The sequence below is a fragment of the Ruditapes philippinarum genome, unplaced genomic scaffold, assembly GCF_026571515.1.
Source record: "Ruditapes philippinarum isolate M1 unplaced genomic scaffold, ASM2657151v2 ctg7128_1_1_1_1, whole genome shotgun sequence".
In the NCBI taxonomy this organism is placed as follows: domain Eukaryota; kingdom Metazoa; phylum Mollusca; class Bivalvia; order Venerida; family Veneridae; genus Ruditapes; species Ruditapes philippinarum.
In genome coordinates this window covers 14,443-26,848 of record NW_026857609.1, presented here as the reverse complement: position 1 = coordinate 26,848, position 12,406 = coordinate 14,443, and the positions used below count along the sequence as shown (strand labels likewise).

At 36.9% G+C, this 12,406-nt stretch overlaps 1 protein-coding gene across 2 annotated transcripts; it reads right to left on the bottom strand.

Moving 5' to 3' along the window:
• Nucleotides 1-7,524: 7,524 nt before the first annotated feature.
• On the bottom strand, nt 7,525-12,406 carry LOC132750311 (uncharacterized). 2 transcript variants are annotated; one of them, XR_009628528.1, is made up of 2 exons: nt 12,252-12,406; nt 7,525-9,059 (listed from the first exon to the last, which is right to left on the bottom strand). XR_009628528.1 is itself a non-coding variant. In XM_060740258.1 (2 exons), exon 1 carries the CDS (start codon nt 12,223-12,225, stop codon nt 10,843-10,845), a length of 1,383 nt encoding a protein of 460 aa, XP_060596241.1. In that variant the 5' UTR covers nt 12,226-12,245; the 3' UTR covers nt 7,529-9,059; nt 9,790-10,842. The 2 variants fall into 2 exon arrangements, 1 of the variants encoding a protein (XP_060596241.1); XM_060740258.1 differs by lacking the exon at nt 12,252-12,406 and adding an exon at nt 9,790-12,245 and having other exon boundaries at nt 7,529-9,059.

The window sequence follows — 12,406 nt, the reverse complement described above, 5'->3', positions numbered from 1 at the left end:
CACAACTAGACTTGGTACTGATCATTCCTGTAAAGTTTGGATGAAATTGCACCAGTAGTTTATGAGGAGTAGTCCGGACAAGTTTTGTGACGGACGGACGGACAGACGGACAGTCAGATGACAGAGAAGTGATCCCTATATGTCGCCACTACTCCGTAGAGGCGACACAAAAATAACTAGAACTATCACTAAATGTGATAAATACCCCCCCAAGACTGCTTCGGAAATAAGGATGTTACTAGTGACAGAATACCTTGTAAAAGAATTGAAATATAGATTTATGGTTGTGGGCAATTAAAAATAGTTGTGGTTCTTGTATGTTGCATTCCCTTTCAATGTGGTTGGCCATTGATGAAGTTTTATTGAATTACTCCAGAAATAATAAGTCCAGAAAGACAAGGAAAAGGACAAGGGCAATAACTCTATAAATACTGAAGATGGAGTTATAGTTCTTGTGCACTGCACTTCCTCTTATTGTGCTTGACCATTGTATGAAGTTGTTTTGAATTCCAACCAGAACCTTTTAAGTTATGGTCCGGACAAGGAAAAGTATCAAAGGGCAGTAACTCTGTATTTTGTCAAAATGGAGTTATGGCTCTTGTGCACTGCGCTTCCTTTTAATATCCTTGACAACTGTATGAAGTTGTAATGAATTCTTCAAGTTATGGTCCTGAAAAAAGAATGCAATGGAAAAGAAACAAAGGGCAATAACTCTGTAATTACTTTAGATAGAGTTATGGTTCTTGTGCACTGCACTTCCCCTTGTATGAAGTTATAATGAATTCCAACCATTAGTCTTCAAGTTATGGTCCGGACAAAAGAAAGCAATGGAAAAGTAACAAAGGGCAATAACTCTGTAATTACTTTAGATAGAGTTATGGTTCTTGTGCACTGCACTTCCCCTTATTATGTTTGACAATTGTATGAAGTTGTTTTTAATTCCAACCAGTAGTTTTCAAGTTATGCCCCGGACAAGGAAAAGTAACAAAGGGCAATAACTCTGTAATTAGTCAAGATATAGTTATGGTTCTTGTGCACTGCACTTCCTCTCAATGTGCTTAACCATTGTATGAAGTAATATATTAAATTCCAACCATTAGTCTTCAAGTAATGCTCCGGACAAAAAAGCAATTGAAAAGTAACAAAGGGCAATAAATCTGTTATAAGTCAAGAAAGAGTTAAGGTTCTTGTGCACTGCATTTTCCCTTATTATGCTTGACTATTGTATGAAATTGTTTTGAATTCCAACCAGAAGTTTTCAAGTTAAGCTCCGGACAAGGAAAAGTAACAAAGGGCAATCACTCTGTAATTAGTCAAAATAGAGTTATGGTTCTTGTGCACTGCACTTCCTCTCAATGTGATTGACCATTGTATGAAGTTATATTGAATTCCAACTATTAGTCTTCAAGTTATGGTCCAGACAAAAGAAAGCAATGGAAAAGTAACAAAGGGCAATAACTCTGTAATTACTTATGAAAGAGTTATGGTTCTTGTGCACTGTACTTTCCCTTATTGTGCTTGACAAATTTATGAAGTTGTTTTGAATTCCAACCAGTAGTTTTCAAGTTATGCTCCGGACAAGGAAAAGAAACAAAGGGCAATAACTCTGTAATTAGTCAAGATGGAGTTATGGTTCTTGTGCACTGCACTTCCTCTTAATGTGCTTGACCATTGTATGAAGTAATATTGAATTCCAACCATTAGTCTTCAAGTTATGCTCCGGACAAGGAAAAATGCAACAGACCGCTGGATCGACCGCTTGGAACCAACCGACCGAGGACCACCGGGTGACTCTTATATACCCCCCCCCCTCCCCAACTTAGTTTCGGGGTATAATGATCAGGGGCCTTATTCATAAAGAATCTTAAGTTTTAAGGGAAGAAACTCCTTCAGTCCAATAATTTCCCTAAGGTTAAAATTTCCTCAGTTTCCTTAAATATCAATAAGGCAAGAAAAATCGTAAGGGAAAAAATTCATTTGCTGAATGTGTTATGTGTTATAATATATTTTATACTTCACCGCTTTGGGGTATTCTCATTATCAATATTATACAAAATTTACAAAGGATCCGCCTTTTGGCTAAAATTTAATAACAATTTGTCTGTGAAAAACGGGAAAATATGCTCGTACATGTCGGCCCCTGTGCCTGGCGCCTTACCTTGTAAGTCATTAGATAAACGCGTCTGAAAGATATGATCATTTATTTAGGCAGCAACTCCTTACTACTCCATGATCCATATATTGGTCTCATTGGTCTCCCTTGCATCAAAATATTATCATAAAAAAAAATGACGTGCATACATATTAAGTATCATTCAGTGAAATAATTAATTCAAATTTTATAGGTCACCTTTTGGAAGATAATATCATTAAAAAGCTGCTGTCTGAAGTGAGTCCCGGCAGAGCCCAGGACTACCACAGTAATTTCCGGGATGATCCGGGACGATCCAGGGTGACATTATTGTTGCGGTCACATTATCCCTGGCAGCACTATGGTAATTCCCAACTAACCACCCAGGATGTCCAGTTGAAGCTATGGGTCATGCCGGTGCTTCATTGTCGTTCCCGGATGACGCCGAAACAGCCCCGGTTGACCCAGGCAGAGCCCCGGTCGATCCAGACAGAGCCCCGGTCGATCCAGACAGAGCCCCGGCAGAGACCAGGACGATCCAGGCATAACACCCGTAGAACCCCTGTGGCATTCGGAACTGCCTCGGCTATTATCTATAATAATCTCGGAAACAATACGGAATGAAAGTAGTTCTCCCACGTGGTTCAGATGTAAACAGAAACAGAGATTATGTAAAACGAATGTATATATTTGACATCCAATGTATGTTCCAGTACTCTTATGCTTGAAAATTATTTCTGACAACAATTTGTAATTTAACCCTTTACCTCATATATACGTGAAACAACGCACTTTCGACCCCCCCCCCCCCCTTTTTTAGGCCTGAAATAGTGAAAAAATGTCCTATTTGGGCCCCAAACACATGTTTTCGTTTGAGAAATATTGCACTTTTTCGGCGCCACCCACCATCCAAAAGATACATCAGGGGATTATCAGAAGGGGGATGTGCCCCCTTCTGTTTCGGGGGTTTGAAGGGGGGTGGAGTCCCCCTCATCGCCAAGAAAATTTTGAACTTGTGAGAGGCTTAAAATGACCCCAGGTCGATCATAAGGTAACGTGTAACCAACGCTGAAAAGCCTTTGACTCTATCTTAATCCCTTGTGAAGTTGTAGCACTTTTAAATAAATTTTGATGGAAAAAATCGAGGCAAAATAGTGATTTTCGGCAATTTTGAGATGTCCCCTCGTTGCCATGGTAACAGGAAATTTAAGACTGAGCATGTCATCACAAAGGCAATGGTCCAGTCAACATTTGTGCCAAGTTTGATTAGTATTGAAGCATTTTTCATAGTTTCATAGCAGTTTGAACTTGTAAGAGGAGGCTTTTCAGTGAAAATGGCCATTTTTTAAAATATGCTCATGGGGGGAAAGGGTTAACTTAAAAAAATTATAAATGTTACAAAACAACAATTTTCACCAAAATTAGGTAAAAGACCACCTTTTAACATGGAAAAACTAGATTTTGGGTGATTCCAAAGTTTTTCATCATTTTTTGTTAACCCTTTACCTCATATATACGCGAAAAAACGCACTTTCGACCCCCCCCCCTTTATAAGGCCTCAAATAGTGAAAAAATGTCCTATTTGGGCCCCAAACACGTTTTCGTTTGAGAAATGTTGCTAAAAAAAGTGAGCACTTTTTCGGCGCCGCCCACCATCCAAAAGATACATCAGGGGGTTGCCAGAAGGGGGATGTGCCCCCTTCTGTTTGGGGGGTTTGGAGGGGGTCCCCCTCATCGCCAAGAAAATTTTGGACTTGTGAGAGGCTTAAAATGACCCCAGGTCAATCATAAGGTAACGTGTAACCAACGCTGAAAAGCCTTTGACTCTATCTCAATCCCTTGTGAAGTTGCAGCACTTTTAAATAAATTTTGATGGAAAAAATCGAGGCAAAATAGTGATTTTTGGCAATTTTGAGATGTCCCCTCGTTGCCATGGTAACAGGAAATTTAAGACTGAGCATGTCATCACAAAGGCAATGGTCCAGTCAACACTTGTGCCAAGTTTGATTAGTATTGAAGCATTTTTGATAGTTTCATAGCAGTTTGAACTTGTAAGAGAAGGCTTTTCAGTGAAAATGGCCATTTTTCACAATATGCTCATGGGGGAAAGGGTTAAATATGCCCACTGATGTTCAATTTTAAACAAATCCGACTAAATGTCAACAGGTTGGTTTTTTGTACTTTCGGTTTCTACAACCATAATACTAAATATGTAAATAATGTATTGTTTGCCTTTGTACCTATGAATTCACTTATTTAAAGTGGACTTTTACTACATAAATTGGAAATAAGCTTGTCAACAACTCCCAGCATTAAATTACTATTTGTTTACATGTTTAGTTTCTTAGCGTAGGTAAGACCAAAATACCGCATCCGTTCTGTGTATTCATACTATTGTGTTCGAGGCCCTTTTCCGAAGACTGACGGAAAGGGCCGAGTAGTTGCGATTGCCCCTGTGGATTGAAAATCCACATAATTGTTATTTAATATATTAATATCTATTGTTCCAAAACAGTAATTCATGATGATTTTCTGAAAAATCCTTATGCAAGACTGGATAGAAGGGAAATGGGAAAGGTTTTAATACAAACAAGTGCAATCATCGCAAATTGTCCTGATTCTTTTGAAATGAACAGGGCTTTGCCGGGGCTCTACCGGGATCAATCGTAGCTCCATCGTCATCCTCAGGGGCTCTGCCGGCATCCTCCGGGGCTCTGCCGGTATCCTCTAGGGCTCTGCCGGCATTCACCGGGGCTCTGCCAGCATTCAGCGGGGCTCTACCGTAGCTCTACCAACTATATCATACCCCGGATCATCCCCGGTGTGCTGGCAGAGCTACGGTGCTTCCCAAGTGTAGCCCGGTCGTTTCCTGGCAGAGCTAAGGATGAAGCCGGCAAAGCTTCACTTCCCGAATCATCCCGAACCACCCCGGTGATATCAAATATTTTATCACATCCGGGGTCGAATGCCTGATGTTCCCGGATCATCCCAAACGTTGCTGGCAGAGTAACGTCTGTACCCCAGTTGTTCCCGGATCACCCAGGACGTCCACCGGGGCTCTGCTGGGATGTCAGTGAGACTGTAGATTAAGGCATGTCCGGGGTTCGTACTCTCAGTGCCTGTAAGGGATGATGGACCCTCATTAAGCCTAGAATACATACAATGTACATACATGAAAAACTTATCTCATTCGATTTGGAAATTCTCTAGTCTGTCTATGAATATAAATCAGAATAATTCCAGAATATCGGCACTTATTGAATCATTTATATTGGCTCTGTCACATTTGCTAGGGCTATTTCACATTGCAGATGGCGCAAGCACCTTGCCGATGACTTGATAACATTTGAACAAATGTAAATATATTAATTTAACTAAGCCCTTTGAAATATTTTTGTGTTGAGCCAAAGGGAATGTTAGTATCATGTACCATGTACGATAAATTTGGCAGACATTTACTTTACGGTAAGGAAATCACTGAAGATGTGTATCAACGTAATAGAAAACATTCGAGTTAATATTTGGTTATAGATGAATAAAACTTCGCCCCGCGGGGACGCGTAGTGAGATTTAAGAAATAAAACAGTGGGATCGCGGGACTAAAACATGCTAATAAGCGGAGCCGTGCGGCGAAGTTTTATTTATTAAACTTTGCCCCGCGCCCCCGCTAATAAGCGTCTTTTCATCTCGCGGCCCTGCCAAGCTAAAAGTCGGTAATTAACAAGTTAAATTGGCTGGGGCACTGAGCGAAAACACGCTAACGGGCCTCGTCGTTTTATTTTTAAAATCTCACCCGTGCCATTGCGGGGCGAACTTTTATATATTAAACTTTGCCCAGCACCTGTTTTCGCTCCGCGCCCCGCCATTTTAACTTGTTAATTCTCGACTTTTCGCTTGGCGCGGTCGCGGGGCGAAAACACGAATGTCACAAATCAGCCACCATACTGAAAATATTGGATTATTTTTTATTATTCTTTTGGTTACCAATATCTAAGGAAGTAAGGCAGTAGAATGCGACGTGAATGGTGAGCTCGGAATATTCGTTTTATCTAAAAATATGTAAACATAAAAAATAAAGGTAGTTCCTACCCTTATGCGTAATTGCTGTCTTAGACAATATCACACCGTACAATTGAATGGGCAGACAACCGTTCATTCGTCAACAGCTGTACTAGTATATACATGTACATGTATAAACATGTCGGTGTAAAAAACACAATTGACTGACGGTAAGTATTTAAGAAAAAGGAAGGCACGATAAGATTCCAAGAGAAAACAGAAAATTGTCCATTAAATTTGGTAGAAACAGAATACCTTTTCTTGTGTATGCCCAAAATATTACAATTTACGTAGAAATTTTTTTAAACAATATTTTTGTAGATGGCCTACAATACAGAAATTCGAAACACTAATTACAAGCACAAATATCAAAACAATTTATAATCTGACAAGTTATTTTTACTACGCATTTAAAGAAAGGACATAACTTTAGATTTTAACCTTTTAATATCCAATAACACTTTTTTCTCAATGATTACTGGTAAAAGGGAGATAACTTTGACAACAAATGCTTAGTGCATATATAACGGTTATGTCATCTTAGAAATACATGTATTATAATTGCCGTGTGATATAATGCAAAGTTAACAAATATATTTCTACTTTGTTTCTTACATATATAAGTATTTTTATGCAAACTCTTTACCTTTGTTTAAACTTGATAAACATTTCTTCTCGGCAACGTTAACACATATTTTTATACCCTGTTTAAGTACATTTGTTTCTTATAAGTATGTTTATACAAACTTTGTTAGATATGTCATAACAATTGTTAATTAATACTCGCCAGCAATACTTCTCGGCTAACTGTAACACTTTACACCACACAGTATCTGTATGACTATAAATCGTATGTATACAATTTTATGTTGTTATGTTATGTTATTTATCTATTTTTAACATATCCCAGCTGTGTTCGAGTAAATAAAACATACGTAATTGATTCATAGTCAATATCCAAAGGAGCATGCTAACAAATTTTTGGCATGTACAAGCTTTACTTTATGTGAATTTTGACTGAAAATAACCACACTTTCCGATGTAACGTAACGTCATGAACCGTTCGCCTCTTTTTAATATTAACATTAGCATCCATTCATTTAAGCAAGAGTGAATAATGGTGAAAACGGTTCAACGAAACAATTTTAAAGGCTTTTGGGCTATAGTAACTAGGAAAGAATAAAACTTTTTTGTTCATTTAAAATACTCTTTTATTCATGGTACTTTGTAATAGACCTCATGCTTACGAAATCCATCTTGACTTCAATAATTTTTTAATTTTCCGTCATATAAAATGGACCCCCATCCAAGCTTTAGTGCAGGATGGAGGGCATTATTTGAGTAAAGCCGGAGGCTAAGCATGTACAAATAGCATTTCATCTTGGTCGTATGAAAAACATCGCAAATTTAAAGGATTTAAATTACCCGCCAATAATCACGCATGCGCAATAAGACCACGTGATCAATACCGGAAATAGCGTGAGAAATCACAATTTAAAGACAATATATTTTGTTGTTACGAATAACAGAGGAGGGTATAAATACACTATTAATATAATTAATCAAGGGCAGGGTTTGTACATGCTTAGCCTCCGGCTTTACTCAAATAATGCCCTCCATCCTGCACTAAAGCTTGGATGGGGGTCCATTATTTTTCATAAAGCCTTTGGCTTTCACATGTACAAATAGCATCTTTAAAGACAACAAAATATATAACATACATAATACAAAACAAATTTATTTGTTTGTTTGTCTCGAATTTTACGTCACATTGACACAGTATAGGTCATATCGCGACGTTCCAGCTTACCATACAAATAATTTTATTTTAACCCTCAAATACCGCATTACTATAAGGAACATTTTTGTCAATATTTCTACAATAAAACTTCTTAAAATTCTTGTCCGATTTCCAATTAGCATGAGAAATAATTGTCTTCAAGGAACAACCTTTGTTATAAGCTGCCGAAGCAGAAGCACCTCTATAAGAGTGCGCTTTGTAAATATTTGAATCTATACCAGATAAATCAAGCACTGTTCGAAGCCACCTGGCTAAAGTACAAGTAGTAACCTCTTTATACGAAACAAAAGAAATAAAAACCTTTCTACTTAACCTTAAAGAAGACGTTCTTTTTATATAATAAAGTAAAGTATGCATAGCACAAACATTCTCATTACTAAAATGTTCCACTTTTAACGAATAGCACTGTGCTGCCTTTGAAGTCTTTAAAATATCGGAAAAAGTAAAAACAACTGCCTGTTGTTCCACTATCATGTTATTTAAGTTCAAAGCACACAAAGTCTGTGCTCTGGGTGCTGTAGCCAACGCAACCAAAGCCAACGTCTTAAAAGTCAACAATTTTAACGACAAACTTGATAAAGGCATTAGACTTCCTAAATATTCAAGAACAACGGAAACATCCCATGTTAAAAAATATCTGGGTTTTGTTGGTTTGTGAATGAAAACACTTTTCATAAATCTATTTATCATAGAAAGTTTTTTACACCATTTATTTCCCAAAATTAATAAAGTCTGAATTAACATAGCCTTGTGAATATTTATTGTAGAGTAAGATTTACCGGATCTATAAAGAAAATATAAAAAGCAAATTACAACCGTTTCAGAGGCACAAAGTGGATTGGAACCTCTGAGATAATTCCAAATACACCACTTGCTCCAAGCACTTGTGTACTGTTTACGTGTACCTTTAGACCATGAGTTGGATATGAAACCTGCAATTTCTTCCGGAAGTCCTGTATCTTTGAATGCTTTCCTGACAACACAACACCAACCATCTTCATTCTTTTTGACAAAGGATGTTTCTGTCCGTCGTGCGGAAGCACTAATAGGTCTGTATGCCTTGGTAATCTAATAGGAAAATCAGATAAAATATCTAATAATAAGGGAAACCAGCTTTGAGTAAACCAGTAAGGGATAACTACTAAGGCCTTATCAACTTCATCTGTAATGATCTTATTAATTACCTTCCCAATAAGGTTAAATGGTGGAAAAATATATGGAGTGAAATTACTCCAAGAAATAGCAAATGCATTAACAGCTAAAGCACCTGGTTCAGGAAACCAAGATACAAATCTTGGTAAACGTTTATTTAACCTTGAGGCAAAAAGGTCGACATCAGGAATAAAAGTATGTTTACATAACCTCTGAAAAATATCATCTTTAAGCATCCACTCAGTGGAGTCCGAAAAATTTCTGGAATAAAAATCTGCTGAATTTAATCTTCCAGGAACATGAACAGCAGAAATATAAACATTTCTATCTAAACACCATTTCCAAATTAATTTTGACAAATTATCCAAATCTCTGGACTCCATACCACCAAAATTATTAATATAGGCTATAGCAGTCGTATTATCTGACTGAACCTGTATATGTAAATCCTTACATTCAGCAAACATAGCCTGTAAAGAATAGAAAATAGCAAGGAGCTCCAAATAATTTATACTATTATTTAATTCTCTTAAACTCCACCTTCCATTACAATGTATATTATTATCTATGTCTATACCCCCATAGCCTTCAAACGATGCATCAGTTCTACAATGTCTAGATACAGTAACAGGCCTTATTCTCTTACCATTTTTTAACTTAACATTATTGAACCACCAAATAACTTCTTGTCTGCCTAAAATAGATAGAACAGTCTTGTTATCAAAATTCATATCGGACCCTAGTCCGCAAATTTTATCTCTTTCTAACTCCCTATAGTGCAAAGGAGCTTCCAAAATAGCATTGAAGCTACTTACGATCAAACCAATAAAAGAAGCTAGTTCTCTAACAACAACTAATTCACATTCTAGTATACTACCAGCTTTTTTAATAATTTTTTCAACTTTTTCATCAGTAAGGAAAACTTTAAAACAGACCGTGTCAATAACATGTCCAAAGAAAACTATCCTCTGACAGGGCACCAATACTGATTTTTTCCTATTAATAGTAAAACCAAGGCTTTGCAAAGTTTCTAAAATTCTACAACTGTTACCTTCACAAACAATCTTTGATTGATCCATATTTATAGAATCATCTATATAATAAGATGACCTAATATTTTGTTGCCTAAACCAAGCAAAAACTGGTTTCATAATCTTTGTAAATAAATACGGTGCTATCTTTAAACCAAAAGGTAGACAAACAAAAGAATACAAGGTAGAGTTCCAGGAAAACTTAAGATATTTCCAATAAGATGGATGAATAGGAATAGAAAAGTATGCATCAGACAAATCTATTTTTGTCATGTAATCATTTTGTTTCAACAAATCTAAAACAATATTGAATGTTTCTTGTTTAAAATGGTTGTACTGAACAAATTCATTCAAAAATTTTAAGTTAATAACTGGCCTAAATTTATTATTAGGCTTTGGAACAATAAAAATTGTTGAGATAAATTGATCATCCCCCATATTAGACTCTATTATAGCACCTTTATTTAGAAGTTCCTGAACTTCACAATCAACAATTTCTTTTTGACCAAAAGCAAAAGGAATTTCTCCTGGAACTCTGCTCTGAAAAGGTTTACAAACAAAATCAATCTTATAACCTGTAATGGCACCCAAGATCCAAGGATCCTTCGTAAATTTTAACCAATTGTCTAAACAAAATCTTGTCTTACCAACACCACCTACCTTCTCAACTAAATTCTCTCGTTTGGGTCACGCACAGCATCAGAGGTTACAGTGGCAGTGGGACGTCTCCTAGGAGCTCTCGATCTTACAGCGTTGCTGCCTCTAAAAGAATTACCTCTCATAGGATAAGGGTATGGACGAAATCCTTGTGACTGCTGATAAGAACTAGCATAAACATTGTTTCCAGCATTTGCATAACCACGACTTCCTCTAAATCTACCTCTAGATCTCATCACACCTCTAAAATTTGTAGTTTGGAAATTGTCTTTCCCCAGAAAGGAAATATTTTCACAAGATTTCACCTCTTTTGAAATTTCATCTCCGAAGAGCTTTGTTGTAATTGGCACTGACATATTACACAAAGGACTGTATTTCTTTTTAAGATAAGGTCTTATATAATACCTCCTGCGCAAACTTATATTATACTGCACCTGGCCTAAGCCTGTAATCAAGTCTGTAATCAAAGTTTTCATCTCCTCATTTAAAGACTTATTCTTCTTTAGCATCTCAATTAACTTGATGACTGGAACAAAACTTGTACTCAATAAGTTCTGAATATCAACTAAAGACTTATCCTGCATGTGTCCTTTTTTATCCAAAAATCTCCACACTTCTTGATTAACAAGAGGAGGTGTAGCCAAATCACAATTTGAAGGAACAGAATATCTATTGAAAAGAGAATCGGTGTCACACTGTACTGTGCAAGCAGTATTTATCAATTTTGACAAAGAGTCAGAAATGGCATCACCCCTCTCAGGGGCCTTCACTTTTGGTAAATCCCAAGAAAAACCAGCATCGTCATCAACAACAGTGCTTGAATCAAAAGCAGTATGAAAATCCTTATTCAAGTCCCTAGGGCCCTGATTATGAAAAGTTGAAAAATCATCTTCATAATCTGAAATGTCACATGCATCAACCTGAACTCTAATATTATCTCTAGGATGGGCACTGTAAAAATCAGAATCTTCCACATTCTCGTCATATAATAAATTGTTATTATCATCAACTGTAGAGGAATTACCAATATTTCTTTCTTGTGGAATAATACCTAGAGCAGTCCTAAGACTCTCTATATCATGCTCCGAGAGTTTAGATAAATCTAAAATATTACCTGGGTCCGAAGTACCCACAGGAGGGTCCGAGGAACGCCCCCTTTTTCCATCCGAAGATGTTTTCTTAATTTTTTCAGAATTGTTATTTTTCTTACCTTTTTTAGCTTTAACAACAACTGATTTAACCTTAGTCTTTTTCTTGCCAGCAGAAGATGTCGAGGCAAGAGGTTGTTTACCCCTGTCATTTTCAGGATTTTGAACCGTATCAGAATCTGAAAAACCTTCAAATTCAGAAGAACTCCCCGAAGCGAGTATATCTAGGGTATCGTCTTTCGACATAACAAAATACGTAACAAAATACGTACCTCAAAAGACCCAGAAGAATCAAAATAAATTCGAACAGTCGAAAAGAGAAAACACGATGTATTCACCACGCCGCAAAATGAAAAAGTGATTTCTCACGCTATTTCCGGTATTGATCACGTGGTCTTATTGCGCATGCGTGATTATTGGCGGGTAA